The 19288-nt window shown below is 40.1% G+C and overlaps 2 protein-coding genes across 2 annotated transcripts in view; one reads left to right on the forward strand and one right to left on the reverse strand.

The window, feature by feature from the left end:
- zranb1b (zinc finger, RAN-binding domain containing 1b) overlaps positions 1-6926 on the forward strand; it is a 31039-nt gene extending 24113 nt beyond the window's left edge. The window contains 7 exon segments of the mRNA XM_034185322.1: positions 519-566; positions 569-619; positions 622-715; positions 995-1115; positions 1498-1627; positions 4378-4607; positions 6333-6926. Of these exon segments, the coding sequence (XP_034041213.1) occupies positions 519-566; positions 569-619; positions 622-715; positions 995-1115; positions 1498-1627; positions 4378-4607; positions 6333-6551 (893 nt within the window). The 3' untranslated portion in view covers positions 6552-6926.
- A 3959-nt stretch (positions 6927-10885) lies between these two features.
- LOC117523726 (C-terminal-binding protein 2-like) overlaps positions 10886-19288 on the reverse strand; it is an 80909-nt gene continuing 72506 nt past the window's right edge. Inside the window, 1 exon segment of the mRNA XM_034185324.1 lies at positions 10886-11544. Coding sequence (XP_034041215.1) covers positions 11358-11544 — 187 coding nt within the window. The 3' untranslated portion in view covers positions 10886-11357.

Here is a 19288-nt window from a genome sequence, read left to right on the forward strand (position 1 = left end):
ATGCAAGATGATATGGCATTCCTAAAACTCCAAGAATTAACTGATATTGAGTCAGGAAGACTACATATTTTTACGAACGTATACCAAACTTTACATTCCCATGTTTCTTGTCAAACTGTCGTAATTTTGCGTGAGGTTGTCCATGTGATGCCAGTTTAAAAGAATCTCAGCAAATGCCTGTAGAAAATGGAATACATGGCAATAACGGCTATTTAATTTCTTAACAAAGCATTAATGCATTTATTTGCATGACAAAAAACACTTGGAAAGTGTTGCTGTAACTGTAGCTAAGTGAAAGGAGAAATCATTACAAATATAGGTTGGTGTGTGTGTGTGTGTGTGTCAGAAATAGGTTTATTCTCTAGGATACAAATGTTTGCTTTAAGAAAAGATAATGTGATCTCTCAGCTCTGCCATGTTCTTCTGAAAACAACAATGGCATTATTGATACAATATAAAAGGCCATTTAGTAGAATACCGGCTTAAGCATAACTCATTGTTCCCATCTCCATGATCAGAACTTGAGGAGGAGTCTCCCATCATCAACTGGTCGCTGGAGCTCGGGACTAGTTAGACAGCCGCCTGTATGCACTGTGGAACCGCACAGCTGGAGACTGTCTGTGGACTCTGTCCTGCAGGCCACTTGGGGCATCTACGATAAGGACTTCGTTCTCCGCAAGACGCTCCATGACAGCCTGCACGACTGTTCTCACTGGTGAGCCTGCAGCCGAACAGACTGAAGTAAGCCCTTTAAACCAGATGCTGAGTCCGAGACTTCTTTAGATTTGGGGGGGAAATGTGAAGCTGAAGACAAATTGGTGGACATTCAAAGAGATCATTTTTTTGACATTATGTAGACAACATTGACCCTTAAAAGAAACAGTAGTCATGTTCAGTGCAAACTGTAACAGTGATGGAGACGAGACACACGGTCTCACTGCTCTCGGCCCTGAGGTGACGTCACAGATCAAACCGCTGCTCGTCTGCTCTGCAGGTTTTACACACGCTGGAAGGAGTGGGAGTCGTGGTATTCCCAGAGCTTCGGCCTGCACTTTTCCCTCCGAGAGGAACAGTGGCAGGAAGACTGGGCTTTCATTCTCTCCTTGGCCAGTCAGGTATGTGCACATGAGAGCAAACGTGCACGTGCACACAGGGTAATGGACTGAAAACGTGACACACTAATGATGCATTTCCACGTCTTTTCACAGTGTATTGTAGGAAATCTCTCATTCCATTTGAAAGTGCATCCTGTCTGTCAGCAGCAGCACCCGTCTGTTTTTCCCCAAACAGTGATTTGTTGTGTTGCTGTTTGTGATAATGGCTGTGAAAGCACAGTGATTGTTTTGTTACGGTTTCAGAGTGGCTTTTAGGATTTTGAGTAATTTATCTGAGGAATTGAGTGCTGTTCATTAATTCTGTCCAAATCCTTGTTTAATTGTTTCTTTGTTGTTGATTGTCTGAAAGCTTGTGCTTTTTTTTTTTTTTTTTTTTTTACAGCCAGGATCCAGCTTGGAGCAGACTCACATTTTTGTTCTTGCACACATACTTCGGAGGCCTATCATCGTCTACGGAGTGAAGTATTACAAAAGTTTCCGTGGGGAAACACTTGGGTACACTCGTTTTCAAGGTAAGCAGCTTCCAGAGGGATTTTTATTTTGGGGTGTGTGTGTGTGTGTGTGTCAGTATTGTGTTTTTGTGCTGAATGTAGTGAGTCAGTTCCAGAAAGGCTGAAGTAACTTCATGTTTCTGCATAGCTATAATAGTCAACATACGTGCCTCTGCTCGATCAGTAATTCTCTCTACTTTTTGCCGGCACAAACACTTCCTGTAGCATTAGAATAGTGACAGGTTTTGCTTATCTGCGCCTGGCTCATGGCTTTTGTTTGTTGTTTGTTTATGGTTACTTTTCTGCAATGGAGGAGCATGACAGTGGAGGAACATGACCACCCCACAGCTGAAAACATTTCTTGCAATAAGTAGTATCATTGAACATTGAACTCCAATTAAGCTGTAGAAACATCTCAAGGATGATCAGTGGACAGTGGAAGTTTTGTATTTTTAATAAATTAGCAAAAATCTCAAAGTACATTGTCATTATGGGGTATTGTGTATAGGATTTTGGGGGAAAAACTGAATTCCATCCATTTTGGAATAAGGCTATAACACAAAAAAAGTGGAAAAAGTGCAGTGCTGTGAATACTTTCTGGATGCATGGCATGCGGACTCCGAATTCTTGTTTATCTCAGTGTGTGTGCATTCAAGGTGCATGATAGTATTATGATAATGGTAATATTATGAAACTCAGAATGGTAAATAACCTTCAGACTGAACAAGATATGAAATATGGGAAATGGTGAATGGCTGAGTTTAAAAATAACACAAGAAAACATCCCGTCAGGACTGTCTGTAGTGAAATTTGAACATGGTGTAAACCATCACAGCCACAGCGAGCGTGGAGAGTCCACCTTAATGGCTGCTAGTAAAAACAGTCTGGCTTTAATTTGCCTGGTGACGGGGCCTGTGCGGGGCATGATGAAAGTTCTCTGTGAGGGCCGGCTGCCTGCTTGAAAGAACAATGATTTACTGTTGCCAAGAGTCGACATAAAACACATAGAAGACATGCACTTGAGCTGTGCTAAAGCAGTGACCAGGTAAGTGCAGTAAAAAAAAAACTGAGAGAACCTGAATGGTGTGTGTGTGTGTGTGTTTGTTTGTTTGTTTGTGAGAGAGATGTTTTGTGTATTGTAGGATACGTTATATGTTTTTTTTTTTCTTTCATGTTGTGGTTATCATTTTCTGTTTGCATAACTTTCAGTGCTCACTTCATAACAGCCTCGAACAAAGCGGCGAGGTTATATAGAAATACCAAAGATTTCTGTTGGCCTGTCCAGACATTTTTGGTACAGGCAATATTGCAAAAACTATTATTTTCAAATTTGGTTTGAGTTTTTGATGCTTTGAGAGATGCAACGCAAATGGCAACAAATATCCAAATATAATAAGCTGACCTTTCAAAGAAACACATTGAAGATATAATAATAATAATAATAATAAATGACTGAAGGTCTTTGAGTGTAGAAGAACTTTTCTCCAAAAAGGACCTCTGCTAGATCTGTGTATTGATTTTTAGAAGATAATTATTCTTTTTTCATTCACTGCCAGGTTTAATTGGATGTCTATGGACTGTATAAATTAAGGTACTCATGAATTCTGACTTACAAAGGAAGGTACTCAGTGGTACATTTTGGCAGGTCAAGGGTATTCGTCAGCCCAGTGTACGTTTCTGCTTGTGATGTTAATGGGCTCATCAAAACATTGTGTGTATCAGATGTTAGTCTAAAAGAGGAACAATATAAAATCCTAAACTGCTTTCTTCAAAGTCAAATGATTTAGCAGCATCAAGACCTTTTCCTTTGATCATAGATTTCATAAATGATAGTGTACTTGAAAGGTGGTGATGCAGTGCTAAAGTGCTACACAATGCACAAAAGGTTTATATGTATGTGGAAACAAATGATCAAGATGAGTGTGACCCTGAGTCTGCTCTGACTCAAATAATCACAGATTATTTCAGGTTCAGATTTATTCTACACTATTTATGGTGTGTAATCTTACAGTGGACGTAAGCTCCGCCCTCCATATGCCTGGAGGCTCTTGGCTCCTGTCACCAAGTCAGACATCCACATCACAGTAATGTGACTGAGAATATCAGTCGCAGTCATCATATTTGTTTTGGGTGACTGTTGTGGGAGTGAAATGTCCTCTGCTTGTTGAGAGGAGTTAAACGTGGTTGTCCAACTGTTGGAAGCCATTGACTGCAGTGAGCCAGGTTGTGTGCATGCATGGAAAATCAGCGCTTGGCAGCTCCCAGTCGTACTGCAAACCCAGAGAAGAACCACGACCTTAAGCTGTGTTTGCTACCAGTTACTGGAAAGTTATGTGGCAAAGTATATAGTGGTTGAAACCACAACAAAGTCTGAACTCCAAAAAGGAAACTACTTACGTCTGTAGAAAGGCACGTAATGTTTTCCAAAAAAATTATTCAAGGACACGAGTCTTGATAATCCAGTACAAGTGTACATTTGGAGGGATTTACTATGTGTTTGTATTTTGGCTTATTAGAACCATATTAGTTGGTTTAATTGGTTTTTGTTGGCAATCTGAGTCACCAGCAAAACTGAATAATCTTTAGATAGTTTCATGATGGTGCCATTACTTTGGTGTTATATGCAAACAACCATAACCTCCTTCGTCACAAATCTCTGTGGATGTAATCGCTGACCGTGCAGTTAGTCGCCATTTATTAATCGCAGTAAATGAGGTGAAGTGAAAGAGTTCTAATAACCTCTCTTTCCTCCCTCCCTCCCTCCCTCTCAGGTGTGTACTTGCCCCTTTTGTGGGAGCAGAGTTTTTGCTGGAAAAGCCCCATTGCTCTTGGTTACACACGGGGCCACTTCTCAGCACTGGTGGCCATGGAGAATGACGGCTTCGACAATCGTGGCGCGGGCGCCAACCTCAACACGGACGATGACGTGACAGTCACGTTCCTGCCGCTCATTGACAGTGAGAGGAAGCTGCTACACATTCACTTCCTCTCAGCGCAGGAGGTAAGAACATTGCTCTCCGCCTGTCACACTTCCTTGATGTCTCTCTGTTAATGGTCCTGCAGCTGCTGATTGTTGTCGCGATAAGTAGCGTACCAATGGTTTTTATGATGCATGAAGTCCCTAGGTGATAATGGGAAAAGACTTTACACTCACTGGAGAGAAAGAGGGCCCATCAAAATATGATTTTAATAAACACCTGAACACGAAACAAAAATAACCCTCTTCTTCTTTTGAGTTTATTGGCAGATTGCAACCCAACACAGTGCATTACCGCCACCTACTGTGGCGCACCAAGTGCACCAAGACTTTGTTCGACAAGTGATGCATGTTTTGTTCAAAAAAATATGTTCGTGAACTGATTTGTTCGTAAAGAGAGCCCTCCTAAAACTGAAGTTCCACTGCACTACATGAAATATCTCAGACCAAAGCTGTAGCATGTTGTTCACACTAACATCAGATATGCACCTGAAGGCATATTTTACCAAAGTATTTGAAGTACATGCGTTTGTTTTTCCAGCAACAGTTGTTTATCTGACCTTGGGAGCTCGCTGACAGCCAAGAACAGCCGTCTGCACGAGTGAAGTTAACATACAAAATATGTGGTTGGGCAGCAGATTTGAGGATCTGAGTCAACTGTTTGAGCAGCTTGAAAAGTTTCCCTGTTTCTCTGCAGTCATCTCACAACCAAAACATTTCCTGTGTGCATGGAAGAAGGCAAATGCTTTATCTTGAGGAATCTTTTCCACAAAGCCAGACCAGCTGATGGCTGCACTTTTGGCACACCCACCACACCGTTTCACACAAGCAATCAAAAAAAATCTGTCAAAGCTCATTGAGGGGGGAGCAAAAAAGTTACACCCGTATATGAGTCACCTTTATTTTTGAAATGTGCTACATCTTAATGCAACAAGAAGCAAAATGAGTTTAACCCGCATTATTTATTTATAACACAAACACCGTATTAGTTAACAGTGCTTCCAAGAATATTTACAATGTTCAAAGAAACCAAGTAAGTACACAGACATACTCACCCATGGTAGAAGCACAAAAATCAAGGAAGTGCCCGGATCAAGTAAGCTAATGCTCCACTTCTGGAAACACTCCACTGCTGAAGTGCTGCTGGTGAGATCTGAAGCTGCGTACATGATAAAAACCACAGTGCATGTTTGGCATCATAAACTCACACCTGGTGGAATCAAAACCTGAGCAAAATACTCTGCATCAGCGGCAATAAAAGTCCTAAACATACACTTGTATGTTTAGGACTTTTATTCTGAAAGGTTAGAGCAGACGGTATGTTTTCTTTGTTTTGTATTTTCATTGTGTTGTATAACAAAAAAAATAAATAAATTGTGGACCGGAACTGTCCTGAAAATGAGGAACAAAAACTCCAAAATGTAAAACACGGCTGCTGAAACAAAACCAGCGTGATTCTGCGGAGAGAATCACGATTTTGGAGACTGAAAGCTTCACGAACATCCGTATGTGCTAATTTAAATCTAATGATTTATAAACCACAGAAGAGTGGTTATCATTGTCTTCTCAATACTATTTAATTTTAACAAGATTAAAGGCCTGCAGATGGAGTTGCGGATGAGAGGTTAGCACGCCAAGCTGCGGCTCACAGCGTCTGCAGTTTCAGCTCAGAGTCCACAGTGCTTTTGATGTTGTGAGTCTGCTGAAATGGCGCTCTCTGATGGTTATATTTTCCTGCTCTCGCTTCAGATGGGTAATGAGGAGCAGCAGGAGAAGCTGCTGAGGGAGTGGTTGGACTGCTGCGTGACGGAGGGCGGCGTCCTGGTGGCTCTTCAGAAGAGCTCCCGCCGCCGTAACCATCCGCTCATCACCCAGATGGTGGAGAAGTGGCTTGATGGTTACCGGCAGATCCGCCCTTGTGCCTCTTTGTCCGACGGCGAAGAGGAGGAAGACGATGACGACGAGTGACAAAACTGTCGTACAGTACGGAGGAGGCGGTCAGCAGGGGTGGGACTCAAACCCCTGTCGGTTTTTCCTTTCCTTTCATTTCTTTTTTTTTTTTTTTTAAATCTTTCCTGACACGGACAAACTGTGAAAGTCTTCAGGAGAGGACACCGACCTTCCACTTTGACAGAAGATACTCGGTCGCACTGTCGTACATACTCAAATAAAAAAACAAAAACAAAAAGATGAAATATTTCACTGAAACTGACAAACTCCGCTGTAAGACACAGACGTGGAGAATAAATCTATTTACAAATGAAGAGGAAAAAATAAATCTTTATCCGTAGATGTAAATGCATGTGGCTGTAAAAAGATAAACCTGCACACATAATATCCCAGCATCGATTCAGATCAGTACTTTTTATCAGTTTGTTATGGGCACTGACAGCACACGTCCATTTCAGCTCCCCCCCTTCTTCAGTTGGTATGTTGTGCATTTTATTTTGAAAGGACAGTAGAAAAAGTCAGTGTTTTGGTTCAGAGGCCCTTTGGAAAAACAGGTCCATATAGTGTTTAATCTTTGACAAAAGCACTGCACATTTAACATTTCTATATATACATTATTGCTTGAATTAAGGTCAAACATGAAGCTCTCAAAAAGGGGGGCACAGCAACTTTTATCCGTCAAAGCTACACTTAGCACACGAGGTGATTGGCGCATACGTTAATTGACCTGTTTTCAGACACACCAACCTGACTGTGTGTGTGGTTTATTTTTCACTTCATACTTACTACTACTACATATTTATTGTTTGAAAACTTTGAGCTAATTTTTTTCGTCCTTTTTGTGGTTTTAATTCCTCTTTGTCTAAATGAAGGAATGTTGCACAGAAATATTGTTGGCTTTGAGGAAACGACCACCATTGTTGAAACGTTACTTGTTCGTTTTCAGATTTTTTTTTTTTTTTTTTTTTTTTTTTTTTTTTTTTTTTAAGTACCTCGTCTGGTTGCCTAAAACCTGGGTGCTTTTTGGTTGTTTTTTGGCAGGGTGAGCGAGACACTTTCATCATCAGCGTAGTCGCACTCCTCGTGTCGCTATCTGGATTAGTTACCACAAGCGTTTAAGGTCACGGTACACATAAGTCACCTCTGTAATACCCGTTTGTCATTATGTGAACCATATTAAGTTTACAACCCCTGGCAAAAATTATGGAATCACCGGCCTCGGAGGATGTTCATTCAGTTGTTTAATTTTGTAGAAAAAAAGCAGATCACAGACATGACACAAAACTAAAGTCATTTCAAATGGCAACTTTCTGCCTTTAAGAAACACTATAAGAAATCAGGAAAAAAAATTGTGGCAGTCAGTAACGGTTACTTTTTTAGACCAAGCCGAGGGAAAAAAATATGGAATCACTCAATTCTGAGGAAAAAATTATGGAATCATGAAAAACAAAAAAACGCTCCAACATATCACTAGTATTTTGTTGCACCACCTCTGGCTTTTATAACAGCTTGCAGTCTCTGAGGCATGGACTTATGAGTGACAAACAGTACTCTTCATCAATCTGGCTCCAACTTTCTCTGATTGCTGTTGCCAGATCAGCTTTGCAGGTTGGAGCCTTGTCATGGACCATTTTCTTCAACTTCCACCAAAGATTTTCAATTGGATTAAGATCCAGACTATTTGCAGGTCATGACATTGACCCTATGTGTCTTTTTGCAAGGAATGTTTTCACAGTTTTTTGCTCTAGGGCAAGATGCATTATCATCTTGAAAAATGATTTCATCATCCCCAAACATCCTTTCAATTGATGGGATAAGAAAAGTGTCCAAAATATCACGTAAACTTGTGCATTTATTGATGATGTAATGACAGCCATCTCCCCAGTGCCTTTACCTGACATGCAGCCCCATATCATCAATGACTGTGGAAATTTACATGTTCTCTTCAGGCAATCATCTTTATAAATCTCATTGGAACGGCACCAAACAAAAATTCCAGCATCATCATCTTGCCCAATGCAGATTCGAGATTCATCACTGAATATGACTTTCATCCAGTCATCCACAATCCACGATTGCTTTTCCTTAGCCATTGTAACTTTTTCTTCTGTTTAGGTGTTAATGTTGGCTTTCGTTTAGCTTTTCTGTATGTAAATCCCATTTCCTTTAGGCGGTTTCTTACAGTTTGGTCACAGATGTTGACTCCAGTTTCCTCCCATTCGTTCCTCATTTGTTTTGTTGTGGCATTTTTGATTTTTGAGACATATTGTTTAAGTTTTCTGTCTTGACGCTTTGATGTCTTCCTTGGTCTACCAGTAATGTTTGCTTTAACAACCTTTCCATGTTGTTTGTATTTGGTCCAGAGTTTAGACACAGCTGACTGTGAACAACCAACATCTTTTGCAACATTGCGTGATGATTTACCCTCTTTTAAGAGTTTGATAATCCTCTCCGTTTCAATTGACATCTCTCGTGTTGGAGCCATGATTCATGTCAGTCCACTTGGTGCAACAGCTCTCCAAGGTGTGATCACTCCTTTTTAGATGCAGACTAACGAGCAGATCTGATTTGATGCAGGTGTTTAGTTTTGGGGATGAAAATTTACAGGGTGATTCCATAATTTATTCCTCAGAATTGAGTGAGTCCATATTTTTTTCCCTCTGCTTGGTCTAAAAAAAGTAACCGTTACTGACTGCCACAATTATTTTTCTTGATTTCTTATAGAGTTTCTTAAACCCAGAAAGTTGCCATTTGAAATGACTTTAGTTTTGTGTCATGTCTGTGATCTGCTTTTTTTCTACAAAATTAAACAACTGAATGAACATCCTCCGAGGCCGGTGATTCCATAATTTTTGCCAGGGGTTTGTAGATTTAAGGTCTTGGTGTTGAAACTGCAACATTTAAATTACCAAAGTTGACGGGAAAAAAAGTTATTTCTTGCAGTGAATGTTTTGTTTTTCTCGCCATTATGGACTGTAACCTCTTCTGTGTTTCATTGAAGTCATCACTTGTATGTTGCTTTGTATTTATGCAATAGTTGCAGTTGTGACGATGATGGTTTGTGGATTTAGGCCTGATTTCACTATACAAAGCGTATTGCAAAGAACAGACAAAACGAGGGGAAAAAAATAAAACCTTCTGAATGTCCACTTAATTGCTTCCTGTCTGATTTAATCATGTAGTTTCTTAAATCTGCTTTAATGTTTAACCCGATTTGATGTCTTTATTACACTATTACCGATGATTTATTTACGTCTGTTGTGGTCTTAAAATAGAGTTCCCACCTCAGATCCGCCTGTTTTGTCACAAATCGTCTGAGTAGCTATTATTCAGGAAAAGGGGGAAACGGAAGGGCGGCGAAACTCTCCCCGTTATGGATATTTGTGTTTCCTGAATATGCTTACAGACTACAGTGATTCGGAGAGATGGCGTGTTTTGTTCTTTTGCCTTAATTCACCTCTCTGGCAAGAAAAAAAAACAAGAATGATTTTACTCTGTTTCACACCAATAATTTTTAGCAGTTTGATCTACATTTGTGTGCTGCTTCAAATCCAACCTCTGGGTATCTGCCACCCTCTAGTGGTTCGATGGTGCATAACATCAGTACAAGTAGGTCAAATAAAGGTCAGAAGAGATAGAAAACTGCACACAGCCAAACATGCATTTAATACGTTGGAAGAGGTTGTGCAAATATATTTCGTCCATCTGGACTGTGATGCTTTAATCCCACAGAATGCACATATCATGAGACCAGGTTTTATTTATCACTTCCAGCTGCACTGTACGCTCTAAGAGTATGTTCACCTTGTACAAGAAACAAATACAAGCACTCACACCTTGATTAAAAAAAAACTAGTAGCCTTCTGTTGGGACTAAAGGGACAGATGTGGCCTGTAGAGGGCGCCGTGTCTCCAAGAGTTGGTTTTGATTTGAGGAAAAGAAAAAGTGGGCGGCTCACGTGACACCAAAGAACATTTAAACAATACAAATCTAACAGGACAAATGTTTGAACACAAAAAGATAATGGAGAAACATGAAATCAGACCTTTCTTCCTGCAATTTCTATAAACAGTATGAGCTGATTGTGAACCTTGTTTTCCTCCTGATTAAGATACTTAATGCCCCCCACCCCCACTCCAAAAAACAAAACTATTTAAATACTATTTTTTTAATGGGGAATTTTTCTGAAATGAGCTATCCTTGGAAACTAGGACTTTACAGCTGGATGTCGGCGGCTAAAATACGCAAAGATGAAGTGCAGTTCTTCACTACAGCCTGCAGGTGTCACTGTTCTCACCAGGTGTCCTTTCTTATCTGCTTAATGTAGGTGAATCTCTTAAAGTCCAGTTACATTTTTTTTTTTTTTGCCACACTGAACACAAAAACATTTCCACTTGTAACAGAGAAAAAGAATATAAGAAACCTAAAGTTAAAACAAAATTGGACTGAAATAAGGAAGGAAGAGGGAAAAAGAAGGCTTGATGAACCATCATCCTGTGTTGAAACAGTCGTGGCCCACAGTTTTAGTAGGAACCTCCTTGTAAAGTTATCGAAAACAAACATCGGATAATAAAAAGTAAAAACCAGACGGAGGGACGGCTTTGAGTCTTGGGTGTGTGAGTTGGCCAGTCGGTTTCCACCTCAGCGTGGCCGCTCGTTTTTGTCCTGACTCCAGCTCTGTGGAATAGAAAAGTTGTCCTGGACGGCAGTCTGCTGGTATGGTTCGGGATGGCTGAGGTGTACATGTGGCTTGTTACGTCGGTTGATATCCGGGTGGAGTCGTCGTGGGCATCATCCCGCCTGTGCTGGCCGTCGGAGCAGTCCCTACTGCTCAGTCATGTGCTCTCGTCACGTGTCGCCGCCGTGTTTGGAGGGCTGGTTGGGGGAGATGGTCTGAGACGGATGGGTAACGGGGGGCAGGGTGTGTGCGATGGGCACTCCCCCGGGTACCAATCCCTCCAGGGGCCCAGAGATCCCGCCAGGTGTGACGCCCACAACACCCGGAGGGAACCTGTAGACGGAGACGACAATGAAACGCTCTGCTGCAGTTGTTTATTTGCTGAAGAGACACATAATAACAAAAAGCCACATCTGCTCAGTTAAATAGTTCAATAAGACTGAGTTGATTCAGACCGATCTCATCACAATAAATAAATAAAAATCCAAATGTAACCTGAATTTGAATTGATGATTTTTTGCAAAAAAAAAAAAAAAAAAGCATGTTAATGTAGGCTCACAAAGGAACAAAAATAATAATAATAAAAAAAACCCTGAAAGATTTAAACAAGGAGAACTTCAGTGTGGAGGAGTTACAGCAAGGATCATAAGTATTTGGACAGCGATACATTTTTGCTTTTGTGTGTCAAGTAAAACTAAAGATGTGATTGCTGTACAGACTTTAAGCTTTAAAACATTAAATTAACTATTTTGAAATTAAAGCCATTTAGAAAAATATACAGTTTCTCTATTTTCTGGACCCACAAGTAATTGGACAAACTAAATATAATAATCATTGTCAGGGATGTCTGGAATAACGCTTATTGAGTGTTGTTAGAAGAAAAAGTGATGTAACACAGTGGTAAACATACCACTGTCCCAGCTTTTTTGAAACGTGTTGCAGGCATCCATTTCAAAATGAGCAAATATTTGCACAAAAACAATAAAGTTTATCAGTTTGAACATTAAATATCTTGTCTTTGTGGTGTATTCAATTGAATATAGGTTGAAGAATTTAATTATTTAAGAATTTAATTTTCACAGAGTGCCTTGGAGTTTTGTTTTTGGTCTTCCTGAGGTTTTCACACAAAATAGCTCTCTTTTTTCCCTTTTTCATTTTCTTACCATTTGAAGATCAATAACGTCTGTTTTCCTAGTACTGAATAGGTTGAAGAAGAATTGCAAATCATTGTATTCTGTTTTTATTTACATTTTACACAATGTCCCAACTTCACTGCAGCATTTTGAATTAACTGAAGGCTTTTCAGGGACCTTTTAGGACAACCTGATAATAATGAATTACAATAGTCCAGCCTAGAAGAAATAAATGCATGAATTAGTTTTTCAGCATCACTCTGAGACAAGACCTTTCTAATTTTAGAGATATTGCGCAAATGCAAAAAAGCAGTCCTACATATTTGCTTAATATGCACATTGAAGGCCATATCCTGATCAAAAATGACTACAAGATTTCTCACAGTATTACTAGAGGTCAGGGTAATGCCATCCAGAGTAAGGATCTGGTTAGACACCATGTTTCTAAGATTTGTGGGGCCAAGTACAATAACTTCAGTTTTATCTGAATTTAAAAGCAGGAAATTAGAGGTCATCCATGTCTTTATGTCTGTAAGACATTCCTGCAGTTTAACTAATTGGTGTGTGTCCTCTGGCTTCATGGACAGATAAAGCTGGGTATCATCTGCGTAACAATGAAAATTTAAGCAATGCTGTCTAATAATACTGCCTAAGGGAAGCATGTATAAAGTGAATAAAATTGGTCCTAGCACAGAACCTTGTGGAACTCCATAATTAACCTTAGTCTGTGAAGAAGACTCCCCATTTACATGAACAAATTGTAATCTATTAGATAAATATGATTCAAACCACCGCAGCGCAGTGCCTTTAATACCTATGGCATGCTCTAATCTCTGTAATAAAATTTTATGGTCAACAGTATCAAAAGCAGCACTGAGGTCTAACAGGACAAGCAAAGATGAGTCTCCTGTCTGAGGAAATAAGAAGATCATTTGTAACCTTCACTAATGCTGTTTCTGTACTATGTTGAATTCTAAAACCTGACTGAAACTCTTCAAATAGACCATTCCTCTGCAGATGATCAGTTAGCTGAATTACAACTACCCTTTCAAGAATTTCTGAGAGAAAAGGAAGGTTGGAGATTGGCCTATAATTAGCTAAGATAGCTGGGTCAAGTGATGGCTTTTTAAGTAATGGTTTAATTACTGCCACCTTAAAAAGCCTGTGGTACATAGCCAACTAATAAAGATAGATTGATCATATTTAAGATCAAAGCATTAATTAATGGTAGGGCTTCCTTGAGCAGCCTGGTAGGAATGGGGTCTAATAGACATTGTTGATGGTTTTGGAGGACAGTAACTAATGAAAATAACTCAGACAGAAACAATCGGAGAGAAAGAGTCTAACCAAATACCAGCATTACTGAAAGCAGCCAAAGATAACGATATGGTCTTTGGGATGGTTATGAGTAATTTTTTCTCTAATAGTTAAAATTTTATTAGCAAAGAAAGTCATGAAGTCATTACTAGTTAAAGTTAAAGGAATACTCGGCTCAACAGAGCTCTGACTCTGTCAGCCTGGCTACAGTGCTGAAAAGAAACCTGGGGTTGTTCTTATTTTCTTCAATAGTGAGAGTAGTAAGATGTCCTAACTTTACGGAGGGCTTTTTTTGTAAAGCAACAGACTCTAATTCCAGGCTAAGTGAAGATTTTCTAAATTAGTGAGACGCCATTTCCTCTCCAACTTACGGGTTATCTGCTTTAAGCTGCGAGTTTGTGAGTTATACCACGGAGTCAGGCACTTCTGATTTAAGGCTCTCTTTTTCAGAGGAGCTACAGCATCCAAAGTTGTGCTCAATGAGGATGTAAAACTACTGACGAGATAATCTATCTCACTCACAGAGTTTAGGTAGCTACTCTGCACTGTGTTGGTATATGGCATTGGAGAACATAACAAGAAGGAATCATATCCTTAAACCTAGTTACAGCGCTTTCCGAAAGACTTCTACTGTTAATGAAACTTATTCCCCACTGCTGGGTAGTCCATTAAAGTAAATGTTAAATGGTCATTACGAAATGATCAGACAAAAGGGGGTTTTCAGGGAATACTGTAAGTCTCAATTTCCATACCATAAGTCAGAACAAGATCTAAAGTATGGTTAAAGTGGTGGTGTGGGACTCATTTACATTTTGAGCAAAGCCAATTGAGTCTAATAATAGATTAAATGCAGTGTTGAGGCTGTCATTCTCAGCATCTATGTGGATGTTAAAATCACCCACTATAATTATCTGAGCTAAGCACTAAGTCAGACAAAAGGTCTGAAAATTCACAGAGAAACTCACAGTAACGACCAGGTGGACAATAGATAACAACAAATAAAACTGGTTTTTGGGACTTCCAATTTGGATGGACAAGAAGGAAGACAGGAGTCCCCATGGACTATGATGTTTGCAGATGACATTGTGATCTGTAGTGAGAGTAGAGAGCAAGTTGAGTCTAGTCTGGAGAGGTGGAGATATGCTTTGGAGAGAAGGGGAATGAAAGTCAGTAGAAGCAAGACTGAGTACATGTGTGTGAATGGGAGGGAGCCCAGTGGAATAGTGCAGTTATAAGGAGTAGAAGTGGTGAAAGTAGATGAGTTTAAATATTTGGGGTCAACTGTTCAAAGTAATGGACAGTGTGGTAGAGAGGTGAAGAAGAGAATGCAGGCAGGGTGGAGTGGGTGGAGAAAGGTGGCAGGAGTGATTTGTGACTGAAGAATATCAGCAAGAGTGAAGGGGAAAGTTTACAAGACAGTAGTGAGACCAGCTATGCTGTACGGCTTAGAGACGGTGGCACTAACAAAAAGACAGGAGGCAGAGCTGGAGGTGGCAGAGCTGAAGATGTTGAGATTCTTTTTGGGAGTAACAAGGATGGACAAGATTAGGAATGAACATATCAGAGGGACAGCTCAGGTGGGACAATTTGGAGACAAAGTCAGAGAGGTGAGATTAAGATGGTTTGGACATGTGCAGAGGAGGGACCAGGGTATATAGGGAGAAGGATGCTGAGGATGGAGCCACCAGGCAGGAGGAGAAGAGGGAGGCCAAAGAGGAGGTTTATGGATGTGTTGAAGGAGGACATGCAGGTGGTTGGTGTGACAGAGGAAGATATAGAGGACAGGGTGAGATGGAACGATTGATCTGCTGTGGCGACCCCTAACGGGAACAGCCGAAAAACAAAGAAGAAGAAGAGCAGTATGGTGCTAAAGAAATTTTTTTTTTTGTGACCAGTTCTCCTTTGCCTGCAGAGGATAGAGTGGCTTCTCCTGAAAGCAGCTCTCTTATTTTTGCAGAGGGTAGAACTATACAGCTCTTATGCTGCGTTTACACATAACGACGACAAGTCACGAATGCCACGAAGTACACATTCTTGGCCGCTGATCACGAATGTGATGATTCGGGGCAGAGGCGTCAGGTGTCCTCAGGAACTGCTGCAACCTGTTACCACACGTTACGATTAATGACACGTATTGCTGGTGAATTATCAGGAACCATTACACACGGTCAAGAACAATGTTCCGCATTGTTGCGCGCTATTGCATGTAACAGCGCATTGTTAAGTTCTGTCACCTTGTGAACGAGGTGAATTGTCTCCACACACACACCCATATTCATCCAGCCGAATTCAGATCGCTCCAGTTTTTCAGAAGATCTTTGTGACTGCATGCATAGTTAGGCTCTGTGCCATGGAGTGGCGCAGAGAGGAGGAGACGGACAGAGTCAGATGTGTGGCTTCATGCGGCTCTCATCTCGCGCATTTTCCCAAACATCAGACACATGCAGCAGGTGGAACACCTGCACGAGAGTGCTGAAGAGCACTGAAATGAGACTTTTAGCCGACTTGGTGTCAGCAATCAAACTGAATATGGTGCAGCAGGGTTTAATTGTGCGCGCGCTTCTTCCTCCGCCGGACTGGAGGAGGTGCAGAGATGTCTGGCTGCACCTGAGGCTCCTCTCGCTCCTCTGGTTCCTCTGGCTCAGACTCGTCCTCCCGCTCAATAACAGCAGGTGGAACACCTGCAGGAGCATCCTGAGGAGCTTCAGCAGGAACTGTGGAACGACACTTGGCTGACTTTGCGTCACTGTTCCTCTTCGGCATACTGCATCAAACTGAACGCTGTGGAGCCGAGTTTAATTGTATGCATGTGACAGAAAACTGATTTGTCATGGCGCGCAGTGAAATGTGACGCCGTGTTACAAGTCGTGTCAAAACTTGACAGTTTCCATGTCACTTCGTAATAACGCATGACAGTCTGGGCTCCAAGAACCATCACAGGAACCACTACGAACGTTGTCACATTCTATTAAGGATCACTACTCATCAAGACGGATCAATACACTCAGTTGCAACCTCCACGACGTGAGGCGAAATGAGGGTGGTGTGTGACATTCGTGGAAGATTTTTTGACAGGCAAAAACATGCTCCACGAATATCAAGAATATCACGCACCAACACGCACTATTAAGAAACCTATTCAGATGTGCTAAGTCACGTTAAGACGACAATTTATCGGAAGATAATTAGTCCAATAATGGTTTTTAAAGTTATCTAAAAGATAATCCGATAATGAAAACATTATCTTCGATAATTATCTGTTATCAGATTATCGGAAGTGTGCTCACCACTGGCCTGACCCCTCACCCCTCTGGCTACATGCCTACACAGTCTGTGCGAGTAGACATGATGACACAACAAGAAAAAGTTGTTTACTTGTGTAGAACATGTTATTTAATAAGCCAGTTTCGAGTTTAAGCGCTGCAGGGGCTGTTGGGCAAGTTCAAAGGTCAAGTCATGCAAACAGTGTATTCCCAAGATCACAAAAACAAAGCAAACGCATGAAATAAATAAATAAATAAACCCCCAAACAATCTCATCTTTATCAAAAGCCGTAAATCATAGTATTAGAAGTCACAGTTTATCTCTATGTTATAGTTATAAACCATTAACGGAGCTAACACCTCACTCGTTTTGCGTTCAGAAACACAAAACAAATGTACAAAAAATAAACACAAAATAAAATCCGAAACACAGTCATCTTCTTTATCAAAAGCCGTAAATTGCAGTATTAGAAGTCAGTTTATCTCTATGTTATATTTATAAATCATTAACAGAGCTAACAGCTCACTCGTATTGCGTTCAGAACACAAAACAAACACACGAAAAATAAACATAACATAAAATCCCAAACACGGTCATGATGTTTATCAAAAGCAGTAAATCACAGTACTAACAGTCACAGTTTATCTCTATGTTATATTTATAAACTTACAGGAATGGCTCTGCCGTGTCGTGTTCGTAAACAATACACAAACCAAAACAAATGCACAAAAAATAAATAAATAAAGAATAATAATCCCAAACACGGTCATCTTCATCAAAAGCCGTAAATCGCAGTATTAGAAGTCACAGTTTATCTCTATGTTATATTTATAAATCGTTAACGGAGCTAACGGCTCACTCATATTGAGCTCAGAAACACAAAACAAATACATGAAAAATAAACAAAATAAAATCCCTAACACAGTCATCTTCTTTATCAAAAGCCGTAAATCGCAGTATTTGAAGTCACAGTTTATCTCTATGTTATATTTATAAATCATTAACGGAGCTAACAGCACACTCGTATTGCGTTCAGAAACACAAAACAAACATGAAAAATAAACAAAATAAAATACCAAACACGGTCATCATCTTTATCAAAAGCAGTAAATCACAGTATTAATAGTCACAGTTTATCTCTATGATATATTTATAAACTTACAGGAATGGCTCTGCCGTGTTGCGTTCGTAAACAATACACAAACCAAAACAAATGCATGAAAAATAAATAAATAAAGAATAAAATCCCAAATATGGTCATCATCTTTAACAAAAGGAGTAAATTATAGAATTAATAGTCAGAGTTTATCGCTGTATTATATTCATAAACCTGTATTGCGTTCACAAACAAAACAAATGCAGGAAGAATAAATAAATAAAAATACTGTCTTTTGAACTGTTTACATACCATTTTTGTCCACAGTGTATCTTATTTCAGCTCTTCAATCCGCTGTGTTGCTTCAAATACAGTGTCTTCTTACCAGCATTGGCAGTTTGATTGTATGAACTGACCTGTGATCGAAGTGTTAGCTAGCTCTCTGCGCATGCGCACTGATAAATTCAAAACTGGCTTATTAACTGGCAAGAAGTTTATGTCGTATATGCAATCTGTCAGAAACTGGCTAGGTGCGTATTTGAAACAAAAAAGAAAAGAAAAATGTTTTTAAAACATGCACTGCAGGTGCACTGGCTGCTATTGCTGTGTCGGCACTGCGCTATGCAACATAGAGAGACTGATGTGCGCTGTTGATGATCTGTGTGACCAAAATAGATTCTGTATTTAAACCAAATGACGCCTTGATCGGGCCAGGTTTCGACTGCTTAAGTTGGACTAGAACATCTCTAATTATTGTTCATACAAATAGTTACTATTACATCCAGTCTTCTTGAAGTCTGGGGGATAAAAGAAACATCTGCAAGTCACTGAATGTGTTTTGTTCTTCCTTCATGAGGAATCTGTCTGGAGTAGGTAGTTCTTCAAAACCAAGTGGCCATGCAAGAAGGAGACTGGTGAGGGAAGCCACCAAGACACCTGGACATCTCTAAAAGGAGTTACAGGCTTCACTGATTGCGACTGTATAAACCTTTGTCTGTGGCATCAATAGTTATTCAGCTTCATGTTGGAGTGTAACAGAGAAGGATTTTCATTAAAAATAATATGTTAAAATTTCAACTACATTTTTGCAAACTGGAGCCTTACTGTTGTTGTTTGAAAATCCATCTCCATTCCATCAAATCCATCTCCATTCCACTCCACCATGAACCCATCACTGTCCAAATACTTATGCAACTGAGTGTAAATCAGAGGTGCTTCTGGTGCAGGAGAAAGCTTGAATGAGGGGATCTGAGGAGGGCAAAGAGGA

The sequence above is a fragment of the Thalassophryne amazonica genome, chromosome 13 (genome assembly GCF_902500255.1).
Source record: "Thalassophryne amazonica chromosome 13, fThaAma1.1, whole genome shotgun sequence".
Lineage (NCBI taxonomy): Eukaryota > Metazoa > Chordata > Actinopteri > Batrachoidiformes > Batrachoididae > Thalassophryne > Thalassophryne amazonica.